This window comes from Rhyacophila brunnea, unplaced genomic scaffold (assembly GCF_057557595.1).
Source record: "Rhyacophila brunnea isolate RB1 unplaced genomic scaffold, BYU_Rbru_1.0 scaffold_4, whole genome shotgun sequence".
Classification (NCBI taxonomy): domain Eukaryota; kingdom Metazoa; phylum Arthropoda; class Insecta; order Trichoptera; family Rhyacophilidae; genus Rhyacophila; species Rhyacophila brunnea.
In genome coordinates, this window is record NW_028233068.1 from 45,962,075 (window position 1) to 45,987,415 (window position 25,341).

The window sequence follows — 25,341 nt, forward strand, 5'->3', positions numbered from 1 at the left end:
CGATAAATGAAAATATTAAATTGTTTTTAGACATGTTACCACTCTAATTGATTCTTTGAAATCAGAATATTATGAAAACAAGTATCGTAATTAATTTATCGTTTTGAATAGATAATGAGGCAAGTAGATATCCCCCGCTGCATGTACAGTTAAAATGAATTGAACTTCTCTTTCTCGCTCTATCATACTGACAATCACGTATGCGAGCAAAACGAACTATCGAATTTTGATTTTTAACGGCTATTGGAAACAATCGGTTACTTCAAAATATTATTTTAATTTTAATTTAATATTTTGATTTGTGAAAAAGATCTTCATTGTGTTTGTTTATCGGAACATTTAAAATATTGCAAATGATTTTGAAAACAATAAATAACTATAAAGATAGTTCTGTATTTACAAATCAATTATGTATCCATATCAAAAAACTAAACTTAGTAAGTACTTGGATATCATACCAAATTAAAATAACGAGCATCAAAATCTCCTCCTTGTGTATGAAAAAGCATCTGATTAAAATGGGTTCTCAACAATAAAATGTTTTTTAGTGGTCATATTTCCTTCCTACTTATAAATGCATACGCATTAAATTTGTGCGGTTTTACCAGTATATGTATATATGTGGTTAAATACTGTTTGTATTATGAAAAATATAACATTTAAATGGATATTAGAGGCGTCTAATTCCAAAAAGCGATAAGTCCACATTTGGTCAAAATCGAGAAAAAAATACTCATCTATTCTTTGTATAATTTTACACAATATGTATTGATCTATAAATTCCAAAACGCGACATAACCGTACGAAAAAAAATATTTTAAGTCTCGATTTATTACAAAAAGCGCTAAGTCCGTGCTTCAAATTATTTAAAGCTTGGTTGATTTCGGGCGTGTTTAAGTCAACCAATAAGAGAGCGTTCAATATTGAAAAGGGCGTCTCCCATGCTGTAGCATCTGGTAAACTCACGATAGTGTCACGGAAATATGTGCCTTATGCGGAGTAAATTAAAAAGTGAGGTACAAATAGCGCTACGTCCAATTTTATTTTGCCTATATTTAGATGATAGCGAATGCTGTGTCAGAATTGGAGACACTGTCACGGAATTGTTCGGGGTCACGACCGGAGTCAGACAGGGTTGTGTCCTTGCGCCGTTTCTCTTTATCATTCTCTTTGAATTTATACTACGGAAGTCAATACCACCTTACCGAGGCATAACTGTTACCTCCACGGTGAAGCTATGCGACCTGGAATACGCCGATGATGTTGTCCTATTCGACAACTCAATCGAGGGCATTCAAGAGACAATCGAGAGGTTGCATAACAACTCCTCTCGCGTTGGTTTGAAAATCAACGCGAAGAAAACCAACGTCTTGTGCAATAGTACCTGTCTTGATCCAGATTTCCCTTTGATTAGCAATGGACAAAACATCGAGAGCGTCGACAGCTTCAAGTACCTGGGGGTATACATCACGGGAGATGGCATTTTGCAGAAAGAGCTCGCTATCCGAATGGGAATGGTTGGAGCAACATTCAACTCAATGCGAAATGTCTGGGACTCACGATTGTACTCGGTCAAAACCAAATGCCGCCTATTCGACGCTTGCATTCTGACGGTGCTGCTTTACGGTAGCGAATCATGGCACCTTACGAAGGCTCAGAGTAACCGTATACTGAGCTTCGAAAACAGATGTTTGCGACGAATACTGGGTGTGCGGTATGACTTTAGGAGCAACGAGGAGATAAGAGAACGTACCAAGCAGCCTCTCATCACGCTGAAAGTGAAGAGGCGACGTTGGACCTGGCTCGGCCACGTGCTGCGGATGCCAGAAGAGAACTTTAACCTGGCTTGCCTGTTCTTCAAGCTGACCGGATTCCGGCGTCCTGGAAGGCCGCTAAATACAATCTACAGAGTGTATACGGCGGAGCTACGGGATGCTGGTTTGACCTGGAACGAAGCAAGAAGACTGGCGAGCGACAGGGATTCTTGGAGGCGCCGCGTGGTGTCCATATGCTCCAGCGAAGGGGCAGATATGGGCAAAGAAGAAGAAGAAGAAGAAGATATTTATTACATTTAAGAGTTTATCGGCTGAAACAAATTGCCATTTGGTTCTAATTTCGACATAGAATACAACGGAAAAAATAATCGCACATTAAAACAAATAATTGAAGCTTGAAACATAAAAACATTGTTTCCCGAAAATATTGAATTGTGGACTTGTCGCTTTTTGTAATTAGACGCCTCATTTACTGGTAAGTAATACGTACTGTTCCTAATTTTGAATTTTCCCCCAAACCATTGACATGCCACCGATTATTACCAATATTTTTTTAGTTAGTTAGTCACATATATTATGTTTTAGCATGTAAACATAAAACGATTGACCAAGACTGTCTGAGACCATAAAATAAATAGTACATGTAATGTTCATTAAAATTATATAAAATAGTTTACCGGTTGTTAGAACTCCTGAAAGCAACTTATTAGCATTTTCTTTATTTTGATCAACGGTAAGTCGCCTCAAGTTATTCGTCATACGTGGCGATAGTTGCTTCAACATTGTGGCTGCGGCGTTTAAGTCAAATCCATTCAGTGTAGTGGACGATGTAGCCTATATGCAAATAAAAATATCAAGTTATCATCAACAATACTTTTTAATACCACTTGTTTGATTAACGTTGACATTTTAGTTTAACTTTAGCCCAATATTTTCTCTCTTTTATGTTATAGTTTATTAATTTTCCTCACATTTGCAAGATCCTCACAGATTATCAGTGATGATTCGGCGGTCTTTAGTCTCGTTTCAAATTCAATCAAAAGCGATGCTTTGGATTCTGAAATATTGATAAAAATTAATTAGGTATTTTTATTTTAATGAACCCTGAAAACAGTGAGAGAAGAAACAATACGTATTTTTTTTATATAATTGAGTAATTTAATGAAATTAACCATCATTTTTGATTATATAATGTGACACATTCCATAGAAGAGTAATTCTCGGACAGAGGAGAGGAAATACCATATTCATATTCATAATGCCTTAGTTAGTTAAAGCCATGTAGCTCTGGTAAACCATTGTTCAAATTACTATTATACTGATTTTTACTGGCTGCCTTCGAGTAAAAGCAGCCTTTATTCACATGAGTGCTCACTTCTACTCAAAATCCTGGTTTAAACCTTACAAGATCACAATTTCAAAATTTTAAATCATGATGAAAATCTTGGCTCGGGTTTGGATTCCCTAGTCACGACTGTAAAATGTAATCACGTATTATCGTGCAAGTTGCAAGACTGCATGCATTGATCAAAAATTTTACAAACACTTTTTAAATACGCAGAGAAATTTGACGTATACCAAATTTTCACAACCTATCAAATAGCACCATACAATGACAACAACGCATCTCGCTTACGCCTGAATGAGATTGGCGAAATAGTCAACACTTTTGGATGTAAACAGTTATTGTTATGATAGTTTAATTGACACGCTATTGCTGACAGTAAATCCATGCACGTGTACAGGTGCTATAATAATCACATATAGAAAATTAGATAGTACCTAGTCTAAGTTACTGATACACCCCTGTTACAGGCGGGCTTCTCCCGGTGTAAAATAATCATTTAGTAGTCATAAGTCGAAACGTAACCCTGACCTCTAGAAACGGCTTCATAAAACATCTAATCTGATTCCTTGCTCAACTACGTAATTTTTTTTTATTCATAAGTAAAGGCCTTCGTCCGGTGTGTGAAAATCATATACTGGGCGGAGGTGTAATTAAGATAAATTTAATTTGATTTAAAAAGAATAAATGATGATGGATGAAAGAAATAATTTTAAGACTAAATATAATGTGTAAAATATTTATTATTAAAGTATTTAAATCTAATAAATTTTGCCGGCAACGTTAAAATCTCCGTGCACCTGCGCCGAGGTGGTCCTCGTGATTCGTCAAATAAAAAGGATCACGCGATAAAATTTGGCCAATCACGAGAGTCCTTTTTGCTGGTCGGCGTGGGTACGGGAAATTTAAAAAGAAAAAAAAAAGTTAGTAAGCGTCCCTTGAAAACTATGTACGGACCTGCGAAACTTATTGTAAAAACAAAATATATACTTAAACCTGTAAAGAAAATTTAAAATATAAGATAATACCAAGTTACGCACGAGACAGACGTGGTTTCATTTAATTTCACCTCAATTTAAAATATCTTTTTTGTGAATCCGGGGTTCGATGGACACCTGAGCTAGCCGCTGGAACCCGGGACATCTCATTACCACATGAAGTATGCACAATTTATTATTATAAACGAATTTTAATATTAATTACTATTTATATTAATTAAAACATTGATGATTGCAGATATTCAAAACATACTAATAATGTCCCAATAGTATCTGTATACTATTTAACACTTGTATAATACCTACGGCGATGTCATCGGTCCTAGGTTCGAATCCTGGGCCTGGCATATACACATATTATTTTTCAATGTGTGTTTGGACTTATGGACCTAATCGGTTGAGCAAGTGTCTAACGTCCATTTCTGGTAACAACAGAAATCTGTTAATACAATCTGATCTGACATAATTAATATGATCTTCTTAGGATCGAACATGGTCAGAATAAAATAAAATATACCTAAATTCATCAAATAGCGAGAAGTTTTGCGTTTTCTCTAGATAAAGATTCTATAAAACATTTAATGTAAAAATATATCAATTTTATTATTTAAATTTCTTTACATACCATTTTCACACTTTCTGTATGATTCGTATATATCTTGTGTAGTTGTATTCGCTCCCTTTATTTTGCCTTTACTGGCCAGTATATTACAGATCATGTCATCTGTTTTAATGCACCTAAAGTCAATATATTAATATAATATCTACATCAACGATGATAATAATAAATATTTCATTACCATTCGGAAATAAAGAGAGATTATTGTACTCCATAAAATAACTTTAATGCGAAACTCCGCATTGTTAGAAATTTATAGATGCACAACTTTGCCAAACTACTCAAAATTAGTTATATCAAAAGAAATATCATATTAAAACTCATTAACATCTTAATTCTTTTTATAAGAAAGACATTTATTTGATTAAAAATGAACAATAAAAAAATCGTAACAGAAGAGTAGACACTGCTAATAAAACAAAGTTGAAAGTTATGGTTTACATACCTTCTATACAATTTACTCAGTAGCTCGTCATGTGAAGATTCTGTAGAATAAATGTTGCAATAGTCATCTACATTGTGGATTGATATTGGGTAAATAATTTTACCCGTGGAGCATTCCATTTTCTCCATGCCTCCTCCAACTAAATATGGGACGTTGATGGTTATTTTATACATTAAATATGTAAAATAGTAAAATTGTCATAAAAAGAATATAAGTGTTATTTTGGTCTCAAGTAATTTTTTATATAGTGCCTCAATTATTACATCTGCTACTCTAAATAGTTAACATGTTCCCATTATTTTTATGACTCCAAAATAACACAGATATCACTCAGCACATCTATTCTATACACAAGGCTGCTATCGGCGGCTATTGAGGGTAGTTTATCATATTTACGTATTGAGGCGGTTAATTGTTACAATAAATTAACCGTTTAAACTGTCAAAAAGTGCTTTGTTTTAACAGCACCTCTCTTGGCTGTGTTAACTTTAAGAGCGAGATAGACAGTTTAGATGGCTAACTTATTGTAACAATTATAATACCTCAATACATAAATAATATGATAAACTACCCTCTATAGACCCCGATATCCGCCAATAGGATAGATGCGCTGAGCAATTCCATGGTGTATCTTTTGATAATGGCCTCTGCAACAAGCCCGAAACGTCTAGGAAAGAAGAAAGAAGTACACGCTGTGGAAGCGGAAGCGGCGATAAAAAAACAACCGTGAAAGTCTCAAAGATTATAATTATTCCATGGCGGTTATTATTGCAACTATTTTTGATAGGTGCTGAATGCATTTCTTTTTACCGTTTAATATACGATTATTCTTGGTCTTCTCGTTACGCTGGATAGATAGTAGGCCATCTTCTTCGGGTAATACCTTTAGTAAAACAAATATTCATGATTAGTTTATTGTCTCATCTGATTATAAAAAAATTTTGGTTTCCTCCAAAACTGCCTCCACTGAGTCCATCACCGATGATATTAGCTGATGTAAGCTTAGTAGTACTTCAAAGATTTTTTAGCAAAGATTTCCAGACAGTATATTATTATGAACATGTTCAGTGTGGGGGGGGGGGAGTATTTTCACAGACTTTAATAGTGAATAGTATCGACTCAATATTATGCATGCGGCACAGTGTAAAATTCCAGGAGTTGGCCAATGGTTGGATGCAATCAATTTTCATTCTTCTTCACAAAAAAGGTTCGTTAGCCAACTGAGATAATTGTAATATTTATATCTGTAGCAAAATCTTCATACTAGGCGATTATTTAAAGCCTACTTTCTTAGAAAAATAGACTAGACATTATAAAGTAAAAAAATAAAAAGAACCAACTGTCTTCAAGTATTGAATTTTCAATTCGTATCAAAGGTAAAAATATGCCAACTGCTTATTGTTGAAGAGTATTTGCTTGCTATTTCTTATAAATTATTTATTATTACATATAGGTATTTTTTTCTCTTCAAACTCGTGCCATGCAAAATCATCTCGCGTGCCACTGGTAGCACGCGTGCCATAGGTTCGCCACCACTGAACTATTGTATTTAGGATTCACATATACATAGACGTCGTAATGTATACAAATCGTCATGCAAAGACATGAAGGAATTCAGATTTTATTTTACAATTTGCAGCGAAGATTCAGCGCTATCTGCTCAAATGAATGGAATGCTCCAGGCTTTAAATGCCTACCTCTAAAAGGTAATAACATTATTGTCTATGATTGCAGTTTTTTCAGAAATAAATTAAACTTAGACAGTTTAAAAAAAAATAATGGCATTTAATCACATATAAATATAATATATTGTTTAAAAAATAAAGAATTTAATTGAATTCTTAGAAGCGTCATCTATTTTCTTTATAATTAATGTAATATAATAAAAAAAATATTAATTAAAGTAAGTTTACTGTTGGCCATGTTTATTGTTCACGAAATAAAGATCTATATGAAACTGTGATTAAAATAATTTGTCAAATTCTGCGGTGAAACATGTGACTACTGAAAAAAAATTATATTCACCGGTGACATATTGTTGGGCATATGTTATGTGTAGTTGGTTAGGAAAACACAAAATTTAAACTCATCACTTATTTTTATACGGTCAGTGAGCTATTGAAATAATTAACAGCAATACAGATAATTTATTATAGGGTACAATATTTATATTTAATTTTATAGTAAGTACTCCATATCGTCATTGAGGTTAAAATGTTTTGAGACCAAACATCCAACATAAACTAACACAACCTATTGTAACCCAAAAATAAGCAGCTTGTGTTAGGTTTTGTGTTGTTTTTCAGTAGGTTTTGGTCACAAAAACGATATCTTTAACTTTATAATAATAATAATTCAGATAGAAATACTAAGTGTAAAGAAAATGGTTTACCTCGTATAATAATCAAACTATCATATTACAGAAATTTCAGAATCTCGGATGGAAAACGTACAGTTCGTCTCCGGTATATATTAATATATTTTATCGGGAGACAATATAGGAAAAGACTGAGCATCTAAATGACATAAAGGCTTTGCCCACGATGGCCCGTCGTGGGTCCCAGGATCGAATCCTGGGTATGGCAAGTGAGCATATTGTTTTTCAATTTGTGTATGAGTCATGAGTGTATTGTGTATACTGACATCCATTTCTCGTAACAAAATCTGTTAATATGTAGGTACAAACCTCCACCCTGTGCAGGCCCATATGATCGTATTAGGATCGGATATGGTCGGAAAAAAAGGGCTTTGCTTCTGAAAATACTTTAAATTCCTTATTTTTGATATTTATACGCCACACGACCCTTAGAAAATTTCTATAGAAAGTTTTTTTTATGGAAAATGATATATCTCACCTCATTATAATATGTATAATCGCAATGCTTATTCCAATTTTCCTCGTCAAATAATTCAGTTGGTATAGTCGACAAAGAAAGAGGAGCAGGATCTGTAATAATATTATTATGTTTAGAATAATTGACACTTTCATTCATCATATAAGTTTAGCAGTGGCGAAGGGTGGAGGTAGGCTGTTAAGATCCACCATAAAAAGTGCACACTAAACTTTGTCAATCATACGTATTTGTCTTCATTGAAATAACACTACAATTTACAGATGGTGTTGGTTAGTTTTTAAAATTCAATTAAGCCCTGCGAAACCAAGCCATAATAGATAATAGTCAAAAAATACTCTATCTATAAAATATCTAAAATTATGCAATTATATTTTGGGTATTTTATAGATAGAATAATAATTTTTATCTATTATAGTTTGGTTTAGGCAGGGTTTAATGAATTTAAAAAAATGAACTAAAAATATGTGTAATATATATTCTTAATCCTACGAAATATGAATGAAAAAGTGAGCACAATTTTGTCGTATCGCTCAAAGTACACCAACACTATTATGGTTTGGTTTAGGCAGGGTTTAATTTGTTTTTAAAAACTAACTAACACAATCTGTAAATTGTAGTCTTAGTTCAATAAAAATAAATACGTATAACTAACAAGGTTTAATATGCACTATGTATGGCGAATCTTAACAGCCTACCTCCACCCTTCGCTTCTGAAGTTTAGTATAATAATAATATTACATTTTAATATAATATTTCACATGACTTGGTACATACTTTTGATACAGTGATAATAATGATTAACTGTTTCATTACTGCGTCGTGTGAGAGTATTGAGTTCTTTTACTCCACCGCCAGTGTTTTCATTTAAAATATTACAAATCTTCTGGTAATTTGGAATGCACCTGTAAGATAAAAAATATGATTGATACGTAATTGCAAAGATAGTTTAGATAATTATTCCGTGGACAACATAATTGAAACAGGTGATGCTCTCGGTATTTTCTAATTTATATGTCAACCATATGCCCAACCAATTTGGTCATTGCACTGGATCAAACACATATTAAAAAATGTGCATTTTCCCAGCCGCAATAAATTCAAATTCAAATTTATTTATTTTACATATAATGACAAATTATAAATTCAAAGCATTCACGACATGACAAGTAAGTGTTAACAATTTTCAAATAAAAATACAGGGTAATGTGAGGGAACAATACAATAATAAATAAGAAAAATAAAGGTACACGAAAGCACACAGAGTGAACTAGGTTAATAGACCCTATTTTAAAAACTCATAAAACAACGTCCACCTAAATTCACCTCACCTAAGTGGAATATATCAAAATCCGAAGCGATTTGATTAAACATAGTTATTGCCTTACCAATTGGCATTACTAATGGCAGGTTAGTTCTGCACCTTGGGAGAAAAATCCCAAACAACGGATACCCCCGATTCCTAAGATAATTATCAGAGACACACAAGCCAATACCACCAAAAATTGCAGAGTTTTTTATTTACGCCGCGCCGCGTATAAGTCGGAAAAAATATGTAGCTAAATAAAAATCCCTTCTAAACTTTAAGCTAGAGTATGTAAGCGTACCTTAGAGAAAGTCAGTCGGATAGAGCCACGGATAATATCAACCGTGTTTAGGAAAAAGGGCGTAACCCTCACAGAACAAATTTTACAGGAGGGGCAAAAACGTTTTTTCGAATGATTTTGGTTTAATATTTTTTTTTAAATAGGCACATACATTGGGTGCATGTGATGATTTCGTGTAATATCTTTTCGATGTAACAATAATTAAAGAAGTTATTATAGAAAAATTATTAAAATTGAGTGTAAATGCTTTTTTCCTTAGATTAAAACTTAATCAAAGCTCAATTAAAACCTGAATTTAGATAATAATTTGGCATTTGCGGCTTACTTCCTTTCTACAGAACGTGTATTTAGTTGTATACATTGTTAATATCTAATAAAAACACTTTTCGAAAAATCGAGGGTTACGCCCTTTTTCCTAAACACAGTCGATATCCATACAGCCGAAAGTAAAAGAGTCTCAAACATTTCTTCTGGACCCTCCCCACCATAAGATAATGATCATGTCATGATTCAGAGATAGCCGTTCTACCAAATCTGATACCGTAAATTATTTACCAGTGGAACATTAAATACATGTAGGCAATATGTTCAAATTCTCACAATTTTAATAATTATTAGAGTAAACGTTAAATAATCGCTCAGTATATAGTCGAGCCACTACCACAAAGAAAAAAAAATCTGTCAATACAAACCTCCACTCCATGGAGGCCCATATGATCTTATTAGGATCGGACATGGTCAAAAGAAAAATGTCAAGCCACTACCACCAAGGTGCATGCATTCAGTATGTTGGGAAATAATGCTAATTTGTTCTGATGAACTCATAAATGTAAAAGTCTAGTAAAGATATTAAGTCTAGTAAAAATATTAAGTAAAATACCTGTCTGGATTTGAACTGAATCGTGTCTCAAGGCTTGTACAGTATTTATACACATCTGTACCATTATTGAATTCATTGTAGTAGTAACATTTATATGAAATGTTATGTTTTTCATCTGTGAGTTGGCAATTTATTGAAAAAGTCTTTTCTTCACAGTTGCTCATATCTGTAAAATTTAAATGATGTCAATATACATTTTAATTTTTAACACAATAACAAGCCATGAGGTCCAATGACAGTAGTGGAGAACTATTAGTGAAACAATCACATAAAAACGCAGGCTTTATAAAAATCACATAAATGTATTGTGACTTTATTGGGAATTAGACCCGGGGCCTCTGGATGAGATACCAGCCAAAGAAAAAGCCTCAGCCTTGCGTTTGCCCAATCCTCAGAGGCTGGAGCATTGTAGAATAAAACTAAGAAAATCACAACATTTTTTTTTCATAGATAACCCACTTGTGAATAGGGATGTTATGGCACAAGAAAAGGGATCAATACTATAATCGGTATATATAAAAAATATAAGTAGCGGTTTCAAACGGTCCTCGTCAATCTGTATTCTGAAGAATCTGTACAAAGAAATAATCTTCTTTTTTTCTTTTGCCATATCCGCCGCTTAACTGGAGCATATGGACACCACGCGGCGCCTCCAAGAATCCCTGTCGCTCGCCAGTCTTCTTGCATCGTTCCAGGTCAAACCAGCATCCCATAGCTCCGCCGTATACACTCTCTAGATTGTATTTAGCGGCCTTCCAGGACGCCGGAATCCGGTCGGCTTGAAGAACAGGCAAACCAGGTTGAAGTTCTCTTCTGGCATCCGCAGCACGTGGCCGAGCCAGGTCCAACGTCGCCTCTTCACTTTCAGCGTGATGAGAGGCTGCTTGGTATTTCTCTTATAATTAAATTCTTATAAAAAATTAAACTCTTATAAAAAAAAATATAATTAAAGTCATACCACCGCACACCCAGTATTCGTCGCAAACATCTGTTTTCGAAGCTCAGTATACGGTTGCTCTGAGCCTTCGTAAGGTGCCATGATTCGCTACCGTAAAGCAGCACCGTCAGAATGCAAGCGTCGAATAGGCGGCATTTGGTTTTGACCGAGTACAATCGTGAGTCCCAGACATTCCGCATCAAGTTGAATGTTGCTCCAGCCATTCCCATTCGGATAGCGAGCTCTTTCTGCAAAATGCCATCTCCCGTGATGTGTACCCCCAGGCACTTGAAGCTATCGACGCTCTCGATGTTTTGTCCGTCGCTAATCAAAGGAAAATCTGTATCAGGACAAGTGCTATTACACAAGACATTGGTTTTCTTCGCGTTGATTTTCAAACCAACGCGAGAGGAGTTGTTATGCAATCTGTCAATTGTCTCTTGAATGCCCTCGATTGAGTTGTCGAATAGGACAGCGTCATTGGCGTATTCTAGGTCGCAAAGCTTCACCGTGGGGGTAACAGGTATGCCTCGGTCGGGTGGTATTGACTTCCGTTGTATGAAGTGAAAGAGAATGATGAAGAGAAACGGTGCAAGGACACAACCCTGTCTGACTCCGGTCGTGACCCCGAACCATTCCGTGACAGTGTCTCCAATTCTGACACAGCATTCGCTATTCTCGTGCAGGCTTTTGATTATGGCAATGATCTTGGGAGGGATCCCGTATGCTCCCAGTATCGTCCAGAGGGAGGGGCGGTGCGGACTGTCGAAAGCCTTCTCATAATCCACAAAGCAGCAGGCCATCGGACTGTTCAGCTCATGGCTCTGCTGGAGAAGAGATCGAAGGTTGTGGATTTGGTCTGCACACGCTCGACCAGGTAGAAATCCGGCTTGGTTTTTCCTGAGGACGTGCATTATTGGGTCCCTTATTCTCATCAAAAGGATGTTTGCCAAAATCTTTCCCGGAACACTGAGTAGCGTAATGCCTCGGTAATTGTCGCAGCTTAGAGGGTCACCTTTTTTGTGAAGTGTGATGATTTCACCGTTCACCCAGTCCCTTGGACAGCACTCTTCTTCCCACACCTTTGTCATCAAATGAAACATAGGGTGCAGGATTGCGCTCAGGCTGTACTTGAGGAATTCAGGATGAATCCCGTCTCCCCCCGGTGCCTTTCCGTTCTTGAGCCTTTTCACAGCCGATTTTATCTCGGTGTGCGTGGGCGGGCAATCGGAAATGTCGGTCGCTCGGGGAATGTCCAAAAGTAAAGTTTCCGCAGATATGTACGGCGGTTCAGCACTCCGCAGAAATGATTCTTCCAAATCTTCTTGACACATTCTGCGTCAGACTCTATTGCTCCACTGGGACCACGAATGGCTCCGGGAGTCGGTGGTCGCCTACCGCAGACTTCACGGGTGATTCGGAAGAGTTTCCTGGTGTCGTTTCTGTATGCTGCCTCCTCTGCCGCTTCAATTTGCTGGTTCATAAAATTGCGCTTGTCCAACCGCACGGATCGTTTGACTACCCTGTCTTGGGTTTGGTAGTCAGTCCGGCGGTCCTCGGTTCGGTCGGGGTCTGTCTCCTCGTCTCTCAGGGCTTTCAGCCTGGCTCGTTTTGCAATTTCAGCCCACATTTCGTCAGACATCCACTTTGGCTGCTCACTCCTTCTGGTACCAAGGACGGTACGGGCCGACCGAATCGCACTCTTTATGAGGCTCCAGTCCGCCTCAATGAGGTCGGATTCAGATGTGTGCCGCTCGTAGATACGATCTACACTATCTCGTACAGCAGTTTCGAAGTCGATCCGAATTCTGCGGCGTCGGAGCTTCTCAATGTCAATTTGTTCGCGCTTTGGAGGCCTCGCCTGGCGACTGACTTTTCTCGGATGTTTCCAATATTTATATTATAATTGTAAGTACATAAAATGTCCATGAGCAAGGGCTGTGTGTCGGTACACCATTGCGATAGTTCAACTAAATTTTACATATTCATGGTATCTTCAGGACACCATATCGCTTCTGATATGCAAAGCATACCCAGGGGCACGGGTTAATACTATTTTCATACTGTGGCCCAAAAACAAAAGGAAAAAATATTAAATCAAAAAAAAAGTTAATTTTTATAATACTTTGTGGTCTATACCAGTATTCCAATGAATGAGTAAATCAATTTCTCATTAGAACCAAAAGAATGTAGAATAAATTAATATACAGATGTTTTCCTAAGCATAAAAAAAACAAACATAAAGTACTCGCTTTAAAACTGAATATATTTAGATAAACTCTCACTGAAGATAAGCACGCGATTACAGCATGAACTAGCGTAGGTTATCGTGCAACTGACTGAAATATTGCACTGCAGCTCGAAGAGTCCAACAAAAACAACTTAAATAGTTTTACCTCATCTCTCTCTCTCGAATACGATAAGTATTAAATAAAATGGTGACGACTCTTTCCATATTTGGTCCTACATTTAAACAAATGCTTGAAATTGTATACCGGCAGAATTGGACTATTTCACACATGACCTCATCACAAGACCACATTATGGATCATTTGAGCGTTGAAAGAAATTTAATACAAGTCATGTGTATTCAACCAATTGCATAATTTTATAAATAAATTTTTGAAATACTATTCTGTGAAGCGCTGGTGGCCGCAGCAAAATATTCTGGTGGCCACACATGAGAACCACTGGTCTATACTATTGCATGTATACCATGAAGAATTTGGATGATCCGTGAAAAATAAATGATTTTTGCAAACCCTAACGTCAGAATGCACATTAAGTACATATTTCTTTTGGTGCTATAGTTTTGTTGCCATTGATTTTAATAATATCATGTTTTTTAAAACTACCTATTCTGTGGAGAATTCGGACTACTGTAATTCATTGGCGAGTGGACAGTCGCTTCCTCTCCCTTGTGTATTCAATTTAGTTTTCTTGGGGTCTTCACAAATTCGGGGACTCTGAGTTATTGTCCCTTTAGCCCTATTACAAAATGCAATATTGACTATGTGGCCTATTTGTGCGATACAAGTATATCTACTTAGTATACTATTAGTAATTTTTGGCAGTCCAAAAAAGCTTACCTGTTAATTCTTTTGTGTTAGGCATATTTTTATTATTCTTCGACCTCTCGGTCCGTTGACGATTTATGCTATCTACTTCCGGTAATACCTGAAAACACGAATATTCATTATCAGTTTCTTGTTTCATCTAGTGCAGTGGTCCCCAACCTTTTTATCGCCGTGGACCGGTCAACGTTTGATAATTTTACCGCAGCCAACTGAGGGGGGGACGTTGATTGCTTATATTTTAGATTGTTTTGATTTAATAATTTTAATTTAATTGTATTTAAACATGCCTTCAAAATAATTTTTACAGTTGCACGAAAAAATGAATATAAAGTGATTTAACATTTTAACTCACTAGAACGCTAAATCAATGAGAACTCTGAGCTTTTTTCTTTGCAACGAGAAGGTTCCATCTGGGGGTAATAGGAGACAATGACACCCAAAGTGTGTTGCTTATGTCCAGTTTATTCGTTGTTTTATTTTGGTTGCTGTCATTGCAGAAAACCCCGCTTCACACAGATAGGATATCGGAAATGGCAATAGGAATTTAAGTGCTGTGGTGCCAATCTCCTTCCTTGGGTTCCTTGGCGGCCCGGTACCATTCGATCCATGGACTGGGGGTTGGGGACCACTGATCTAGTGGACTAATATACCAAAAATAATATCTCTCTTCTTTTGTCTTTGGTTTTTTTCCTAGACACTACACCCCAGGCATAGACTAATATACTATATACTAACCCCAGACGTGCATCACGAAATCACCAATAATATGAACCATTAATAAATTTCATTTCATTCTAAAATTCAAACTAAAAGCTGAGTACTATTACAAAGTCCTTTCATAGGAAAACTCTAGATAGGCCCACTTATAATGTAGCATTATAGCACGCTTAGATATGCATGGGTTTACTGCAGATAAGAAAATGCATGTATACACAACTTAAGGTTGAATGCATGAATCAAAAAATTCGGAAGCTTCCAAATTTTCACGCGACGGTTGGGATTTGTTCGATATCTGCGCATGCGCAGTAGAACGATAGTGGTGAACCTGCCAGGAAAAAAAACGAACTACATCGCGCAAACTCATTTTGAGGTTAACCAATTTTCACGAACTGTCAAATAGTACCTACTATAAAATGACAACATCGCATCTCGCTTACTCTTGAAGAATGAGATTGGCAAGACAGCCAGCACTTTATGTGTAAACAGTTATTATCGCGATAGTTTAAAATATACACTATTGCTCAAAGTAAATCCATGCACGTGTACAGGCACTATAAACACGTATTATCGTGCAAGTTGCAAGATTGCATGAAAGGATAAAAAGTTCAGCGGTTTCTGAATTTTCATGCAACAGTTGGAATTTGTGTGATATCTGTGCCTGCGTAGTAAAATGATAGTTGCGAACCTGCCGGATAAAATACAAACTACACTGCGCAGAGTAGTTTGATGTTTACCAATTTTCAGAACCAGTGAAATAACACCATACAATGATAACAGCGCGTCTCGCGTACGCTTGAAGAATGACATTGGCGAGACAGTCACCACCTTTACGTGTAAACAGTTATTATCGCGATAGATTAATTTACACACTATTGTTGCCAGTAAATCCATGTACATGTACAGCCGCTATTACCTTATAACCCTATGTGACAAATTAACTTCAAAGAAGTGTCACAATTTCACTGTCAATAATTATTGAGAATGAAATAAAATGAATAAAAGTCATGTAATGTGCAGGTTAGTCCACTATAAGTTTGTGACTCATCTGCACTTTAACGATATATTATGACTTTATTGGTTGCATACCATACTATAGCAAACTATTGGAAATAGGGCGACCAATGAAATGCCCCAATTGATGTACAGAATATGATGAATGCATCAAACCTATGCGAATTTAATAAAGGCCTACATGATAAATCAATGGGAGAAAGTATTTCAATTTCCAAAAAATACACACACACATATAAACAGAAAATGGCAGAAGTTGTCATGCGCATTTAAAATAAATGTCATCTTTCGTCAATATTGTTTATAGGCTGAATAAGCTCTTTTTGTCATTTTTCTTCTTTGTATTATGACTTACAAACTTACTACCGTTGGGCGGCTCTCGTGGTGCAGTGCCTAAGGCACCGGCCTTCCAACCGGGAGCTCTGGGTTCGTTCCCGATGAGGACACAATATATTTATGTGATTTTCTCATGCCTGGGTGTTTGTGATTGTTCAAAATTACTAACAACCACCTTGCACGAAAAAGCAAGGATATGGTTATTAACAATATTAAATCTTTTAATCGCTAATAACTAATCTTCAACTGTGCAATAATGTGGGGAAAAATTTGTTCATGTTGCTCACTGTTCTATCTATTTAGATCCAGTGAAATGTAAATGAATAATCATATTATTTTTCTAAGCATAACTTTTGTACCAAAATCTACCCCCCCGCCCCTAGACGGTTGCCTGGTTCGCCTTGTCCACAGAAAGCCCCTGATTATACCTGTTCTTAAAAGATTCTTATTTATTTTAATATAATGCATAATGTAGTAACTCACTGTATTCTGTAGATCAAACCACCCATCAATGTCAATTGGTTGAGTCAGGAACGGAAGATATGAGTATGACAGAGCTGTAATATGTTATGGATGATTACTCTTCTCATAGGCTTATACAGGTATTATAATTACAATGTTTTACATAACTTGTGATACATACTTTTTATACAGTGATGATAGTTATAGTTAAGGTCATCATCTTTTTTAATAATGTCGTCATTTACTCCATTTAATGTGTTGCAAATCTTCATATGATCTGAAATATACCTGTAATTATGAAGATATAATTAATTATTGATACAAAAATATTTATTCCATAATTGTTTCAATTGGAAAACTTAGTATGAGTATATGAGTCTATTTCTTTAAACAAGGTTTATGTGAAAAATCATGCTGGCTGTCAATCTTTATAGTTCAATAATGTCAAAATTAGTGGTACCTACCTATGTAATATTATAGGCATTTTGCAATTTTGATATCTTTTAATCAGAATATTGACCCAACTCTTTCAATATAAAAATTATAAAATACCCAAACAGTTTTAAAACTAAACAATTTATAGATTGAGGAACTTGTTCACAAAGCAAAGATAGGTATTTAGGCAATGCCACTTATAGTATAATGTCAGTGGCGAAGAGCCCATACTAGGCTATTAATAGAGGATGAAGCTACGCTACTGGTGTGAATGTGATAAGAATCAGATATTAAGATATTGACATGGGTTTATAGTCCAGTCCGAAACAGCTGTCAACGAAATTAACTTTGTTTCAACACCATAATGGAGTTCTATCAAGTAAACGCTAGTTCAATTAATTAACAAGGATAAACTTTGAAAAAGAATAATATTACCTACCTATTAAATAATAATATAATATAATACCTGCTCTTTGTCACAGAATTTTCACGAATTTCTTGTTGTGCACAGTATTCGTAGAAATTTCTACCGTTTTTGTTTTTAGCATGGAAAACTGAGTAACATTTGTATTGATGATTTTCATTCTGAAGTAGGCAATTAATTGAAAAAGAAGAATCTTCACAGCCTGTAAAAATAAATATAAAAATCTCGTGTCACGGTGTTTGTGGTCGCACTCCTCCGAAACGGCTCTATCGATTTTTATGAATTTTTAATGTATATTATGGTATGAGAATAGGTCATAAAGTATATTTCATAGCGCTAGGTGATTAGGGTATCTCTATCCAGAAAAAAATTTCTTTTATTTTTTTGACAATTTTTTTTTTGTATTTTTTTTTATTTGGCATCAAAAAATACATATAACCCCAAATTTTCACTCTCCTACCCCCACCCTCCAATTTTTTAATCGCGATTTTAGTATTTTTGTATGAACAAATTTAACCGTCGTTCGTATTTCATACAGAACGAAATTATTTATGTTGTTGAATGACAGATGGCGCTATGTCCGAGAAGAATTCAAGAGAATCGTCGCGTCATTTTGACATTTCATTCGGCATATCACAATGCAGTGCATGCAAAGTTGTGTACGATTTATTTTAAATTATCTATATGTGTGCGTGTATTACAATGAACAATGCCAGCAAGACGCATGGGGGCCCATTTGGGCCGTCGAACGAAAAAAGCGACAAACATGCGAAATAGTAGAGCAAAAAGAACAGACGAACAAATCTAACAAGATAACGAAAATGTGCGTGTGAGCATGTCGCAATTGCGTGCATCTCAATCACAAGAGGCACGAGCTGAACAAAATCAACAACTACAATTAGAACGGAGCCAAGCGCGCCGGTTTGTAGTTAACTTAGGCAGAGCAAATGACCGACAACGCCAACAAGTACATCGAGCATTTACTTTCGCTTCGTTCCTTCGTCTCGCATTCGAGTACGAGCCAGATATTGAATATTCCGCTCATCCGAAAGTGCTGATTGGTGCTATGGACAAAGAATGTCCTCATTGTCATGCGCTCAAATTTAAACATGAGTCAGCCGGGATGTGTTGCGCATCAGGAAAAGTGAAGATCTTGGCATAAAAACAGCAAATGTCACAAAACACTTTTTTTTCAGGAGAGGGTAAAAACATAATATCTTGGTTGTTAAGAGAAGTTTTATTAATTTGACAATGAGGAATTATAGAGAAACCTTATATGCACTATATGAATGTAAAAAATATAGTAAATTTATTTTGGTTAAATAGATATTTAAAAAAGAATGAGTGTGACATTTGCTGTTTTTACACAATTTTTGGACATTTGTTGTTTTTATTGCAAAATTGAAAAGATCGAAATGTAAATAGTATGACTAAAACTATAATTTTATTAAATAAAATAAAGAATATATATTTCTGTTATTTTTTAATCATAATACAACTTTTAATAAGGTTTGGACATATTATTTACCTATTGACAAACGACTTCAATGTATGTAAAAAATCGAGAATTAAATATTAAAAAAAATGTTTTAATTATATGCGGGTTAATAATGATTAGCTTCATATTATTATTATTGATTTCATTTAATAAAACACATTTTTTATTATCTACTTACTCCACTTTAAATAAATAAATCTGGACCGGTTTCGTCCGCCTCTGTTTTTCTGCCAACTGTTTTCAACAGTTGAAAATGTCCCTCTAAGGCGGACGAAACCTGTCCAGATTTATTTATTAAAAGTGGAATGAGTACTAAAAACATGTGTTTTATTAAATTAAATCATTAACACAATGGATTTCCACCATGAATTGATAGTTAACACGAAAAAAGAAAACCGATTAGCTTCGTCTGACACCTTCACTATCAGCAAATTAAATGATGCATTTATTGGGTTTTGTAAATATTTAGCTACTTTTAAAATATATTTTTTTAGCTCCTTTCAATGGAATTAATCCACCATTATATTGTTTTAAATGCAATCGTGACTTGCATTTGATTTTTCTTCACTACATTAAATCTATTCCACAGCCCAGAGAGAAACTGAAATGATCGCAAAGCACTTCTCCCTTACTAGCCTGGTCTATTCTGTACATTATAACTAGCCTACAAATGTTTACCGAAAAATGCCAAAGTTTTAACCTATATTTGATATTAAAAAAATCTTTTTTCCGGTCTCCTTAGATTTTATAATGAAGGGCCTAGAATTTTCCTTATTGCATCCAATACCACCCTCTTCAACTGAACTGAACTATCAACTGAACAATAATGAAAGTCACCGTTTTGGTAAAAACGTTGCTTGGTTTTGTTAATTTTTCTCTTTCGAGACGTTTCAGATGTCTATGCTAGTAATATCCATGATAAAATATTAAAAAAATCATAAGAAAACGTTATAAAAAGCAATAATTAAACGAATCAAGGATAATTTGACAGCTCAGACACTAAATTGTATGGAATGTATACTAACATTACTAACGCCGCCTGGTGATAAAAGTGTAGAGCTACTGGACCTTTGCTGTTTTCATACAAAAATGCCTGGACTATTGCGGTTTTTAGAAAAGTGGCATATTTTTGAGAGCTGATTTGAGGGACTTATGATTTTTTTTTTAAATATATCTTTGCACAGTTGTATGTAATCGTACACAGGGAATATAGAAATGCAATAAAATGAAAATGGAAAAAAGTGGACATTTGATGTTTTTATGCCAAGATCTTCAAGTGCAACTAGCAGAAATTGAGGCACCACCAGAACCATTGAACGGCTTACTCATTGGCACGGTTCCAGATTCAAACCTGTTCCTGAAGTCCATTCGCACATTCAATTCATGCTTCCAAATGACTTCATTCGGAGCAACAGAAATAGTTCACAATACTGCGGCAATGGTCAACAATTCCATTCAACGTTCAAAATCAAAGGCTAAGTGTACCACAAAGTAGGCTCATTGCTGCCAATGCCAAACGAACCACATAAATTTTTACAAATCTACTTCATGGGCGGTGAGGACATCAATCGTGTGGATATTCGTTGCGGCTACAATAACCTCAATTCGCCTGATGCCAGGCGCATCGTCGACGAACTGGACGCCCTATTGAATGAGCACAATGAATTATTGAAATTATTCAAATGACACATGCACGAATTGCAAAGTGACAATCACGCTATTGTCATCAATCCTGATAAAACACCCGCTGGAGAGCACGTGCGTCGATTCGATGCGCCTGTTGTTGACAACGTTGCTGGGATCATGGTTGGCGACCGCACATCGACGCGAGAAATCGTGATTCGAAGAAGAAAAAATAACCTAGAGTTCATCGCTGACACACACCGTTCATACCACGCTCTCCAATATCCGCTAATTTTCTGGAAGGGACAAGACGGATATTGCATAAACATTAAACAATGAGATCCCGCCACAGGTAATTCATTCATTATGAACATCATTACTCATTTTGAATTGAGAAAATGAATGGTTAATGTTTTTTTGTTTTTATCGGCGGTCATCGTCTACAGCGCTCCATTCCTCTTTCTGTCATAGATCCCATCCCCACACACTTACAATATATTCGTTATTTTTTATTTAACAACCAAAATATTCACTAGAAATAATTTATATGGCAGAACAACGTTTGCCCGGTCAGCTAGTTATATTATAAATTTTTATTGCCACATGACAAATTTTCATAGTCACAATAAAGGTATTGTAATATTTTATTTTACTTTTTGAGATTGTTGGTGCTACATACCCTTCTCAGCTGTACTTGCCACAGGTATAAGTAAAATCATTAGTTTTATTAAGGAAAGCATCAAGTATCCTTTTGCTGGTATATAGGGTTGACAGAATATATTCTTATTTTGATCCATTGTGTGTATGTGATGAATTTCTGTTTAAAAGTTATCATCTGACATCAACTGTCCACATTGAGTCTAAATCTAAAAACTGTAATGAAAATGAGATAAAAAATATAATATTAATATAATATATAACATATAAAAATTATTATTATTACTGTGTACATAAAGCATATTTTACTTTATTTTGTGGTTCGTGTTAAGACAAAATACGATTAATTTACAATATAAAGTGTTTTATTCTAATCAATATGTATCTAAATACATCATTAAAAAAAGAAAAATATTTTTTAAATCAATGATAAATTTATGATTTAAAAAAACGTTACAAAACCTGAATTCTTCAAAGGATGCCATCTTATTAATCCTTACAGCGCAAACGCCACAGCTGTTCCGCAGTGAATCGGTTAATAAATATTATGTTATGATTATGTTATTAAAATGTAGTTTTTAAGTTTTTTGTAATACACCTAATTCATAGATTTAATGTACTTACTTAGTATTTTATATTTATTTTAAAAAAACATCGATTTTTCTAAAATATTTAAATGCCTAAATCTTAAAATCCTTTTTATCGAATCTAATTTCGGTACGGTCATATTATAGAAGCTCGACAATATCAATATCTATACTATTGTATATTTTGTACCAGTTGACAATGTCCCTTTGAAGAAAATGAAACTGGTCATGATTATTATACAACTACTTGGAATAAGTAAATACTACATCAAATATTCTGAATAACTGTGCCTACATCATATTATAAATACAAAGTATTCTGTAGGTATTACAATAACTATAACTGAATTCAAATTCAATTTTATTCAACTGTTAAAATAATTACCAACATATTTGTTTTAAAAATATGTTGATTCTCATAATAATTTATCACTCAGTTTATGAATAATCATTAATCAATGAATATATCAAGTAAGTATTTGGTTTGATTATATTAAGTAGTTAAATTAATAATCATTCATAGTAATGTGAGTATATAAGTATAATTAGATACAATTTATGTAAATAATCTTCTTAATTTCTCCTAAAATGTGAATTAAATTTGTTCAACATCTGTGGAAAACAAACAAACAAGCAAAACAAACATGGCACTGCTCAAAGACACTGAACAATAATTTCTCTACTTGACGGAGCCTAAATATCACATGAAAGTGATTGCAAAAAACATATACTATATAGGACCAGACACACAGGGGGAGGTTTCGGGTCTGGACAACCCCCCCTGCCCCACCCCCAGGGACGTAAAAATATATTACATGACTAGGGATCACAACTACTACTAAATTCAAAGTGTTTGGGTATGGGGCATGTACCTGGAAATTGCGGAGGAGGGGATCTGCAGTTGAAGCGACGAGAAGATATAAGCAATAGGCGGGGTAAATACGGAGATCAGTAGCACCTGCTAGAATTTGATAATGCCGCCTCTCCAGCAGCCTTTAAAAATCAATAATAAATTATTATGTATTTTTTTGTGTGCACATCTGATTTTGATTAATGTTTAAATTAACTGAAAGTTATTTCACATTGTGTATTCATTTACAGCTAACTTCACACTATTATCACCCGCATCTGTTAAAAACTACAAATATTTCAAGACAATTTCAGATTCACACAATCAGTCAATTCCATGAATTATAAAATGTACAGTTATTGCCAAGATCCAGTGAAACTTGAATTCGATATGAATGGTTCGAATAGTTTCATTAATCTTTAGATTGATCTTCAAATTTCACTATTTATATATTATTTGTTTGTTTGTGTTTTTTAATTGGAAATCTTAATTATTACACTGTATTCAATTACATTATATTATGTATTTAAAAAATAATATATGGGTATATGTAAACTTTTCATACATAAATTAGAGATCTTAGTTTATCACAATGAGTAATTTTTCAGAATTGGAGGGCACACAAAATAATTAAGAAAAATTATTCCAATGCAGTCCAACTGAGTAAAATAATTAAAAAAAAAAAAAAAAAAACTTTCCTGTCGGAAAAATTTTGCGAAATCACTTTATAATATATAGTTAGACTCCATCCATATAGAAAAACATATTTTTCAACTTCTTTGATTGGAAGTCAATATTGTTACATATGACTATTGATATTAATTGATAGTATTGAAACATAAGAAATTATTCTTCCTCGTCAAAAAATGATTTATATATTATATTTAACCTTTTTTAAAACCAGAACGCTAACACTGACACAACTGCATTTAACTATGACACTTTTTTATTTAAAAAACAAAATACGCATTGGTGATAAATATGACTGACATCAATACGTCATTATTTATTAGTAAAAACCACAATTTTCCCCTTCCTCGTCATGTGAAAAATGTTAAACCACAGAGTCTTATCAATCAATTGTTCGATGAGTATCATTTTTTTTTTACATTGAATTTGATATCGAAAAATAAAGGCAAAACAATTGCTAGATATTTTACTACTAACTTAACAAATATAATTCATAGATAAAATGTACCGCATACTAATCAGTGGGTTCAGACTCGAGTAGCAGAGAAAATAATTGTTATAACGTTCTAGCTAGGATGTTTATATAATATTTAAATGTTAGATGTTCAAAATTAAATCCATAAATGAACACATTGAAACACTAATACATAATATGCTACACTTCCACTATTAACACACCTATATCACGTTTAATTTCAAATAGTCAAATCCTAGGAGTGTAGTTTACTAAAATAAACAACAAATTCCTTAATATAAACTAAGCAAAGACTATATATCATAATATGTAATATAATTAATTATGTACGCTCTGATCTTCATTTCAATCTGACTAGCAGTTCGGATGTTTTGAGGAACAAAACTATCTATTATTCATACGCAAAACAGATATGCAAATTCATATCAGCGCAACGCACTCAATATAAAATGAAATAAAAGTGTAATAATTTATCTCTCAGGAAAGGAAACTCATTTTTGGTCTGATTATATTTATTTTAAATACCTAACACATTTTTATTTATAAAAATGAGGTGGCAATTGTGTAACAATAAAACATCTAAATTAATTGATCATTTTGAAAACCTCAAAAACAGACCTAGGTAAGAACATAAAAATTATAGAATAAAATTGGACCAACTGGAATTCGAACTCACATCTTGCACTATCAAGGCAAGTTCTCTTTTCCTTTGAACCAGTGTTCCCCAACAGTTTTTTTGGCATGTGGCCGCCTTTTGAGTGGAAGTCGGCTCGCACATCAGAATTCGGCTCATGCGCCATATGTCGAAATCATCGATGTGACGTCATCGTTATCGTCATAACACATGCTGTCAAATGGAGCTTCGCAGATTGGTCGAATGCAACTGAACAACAAATGCGATAGGTCGACTATCGACTCTTCTAACATGTTGGATGTCACGAGCGCCGAGAACATTTAGACCGCGCCTGCACAAAGCGCTTGATGCAGCCATTTTTATCTAGACGTCAGTGCACGCACGCCGGTCACTGGGTGCTTGAG

At 34.7% G+C, this 25,341-nt stretch overlaps 1 protein-coding gene across 2 annotated transcripts in view; it reads right to left on the minus strand.

Annotated features, from left to right (window-relative positions):
* LOC147067442 (uncharacterized) overlaps window positions 1-24,090 on the minus strand; it is a 41,324-nt gene extending 17,234 nt beyond the window's left edge. The window contains exons 1-15 of one of the 2 annotated variants that reach the window (XM_085953972.1): window positions 24,028-24,090; window positions 23,161-23,281; window positions 21,724-21,917; window positions 17,966-18,125; window positions 17,246-17,352; window positions 17,086-17,159; window positions 14,548-14,635; window positions 10,522-10,687; window positions 8,812-8,939; window positions 8,038-8,129; window positions 5,993-6,065; window positions 5,183-5,321; window positions 4,744-4,856; window positions 2,747-2,832; window positions 2,453-2,609 (exon numbers count right to left, since the gene is read on the minus strand). In XM_085953972.1, coding sequence (XP_085810098.1) covers window positions 2,453-2,609; window positions 2,747-2,832; window positions 4,744-4,856; window positions 5,183-5,321; window positions 5,993-6,065; window positions 8,038-8,129; window positions 8,812-8,939; window positions 10,522-10,687; window positions 14,548-14,635; window positions 17,086-17,159; window positions 17,246-17,352; window positions 17,966-18,125; window positions 21,724-21,841 — 1,501 coding nt within the window. In that variant the 5' untranslated portion in view covers window positions 21,842-21,917; window positions 23,161-23,281; window positions 24,028-24,090. The remainder of the gene's footprint in view (window positions 1-2,452; window positions 2,610-2,746; window positions 2,833-4,743; window positions 4,857-5,182; window positions 5,322-5,992; window positions 6,066-8,037; window positions 8,130-8,811; window positions 8,940-10,521; window positions 10,688-14,547; window positions 14,636-17,085; window positions 17,160-17,245; window positions 17,353-17,965; window positions 18,126-21,723; window positions 21,918-23,160; window positions 23,282-24,027) is intronic. The other variant, XM_085953973.1, reaches the window with a different exon arrangement.
* Window positions 24,091-25,341: the final 1,251 nt, after the last annotated feature.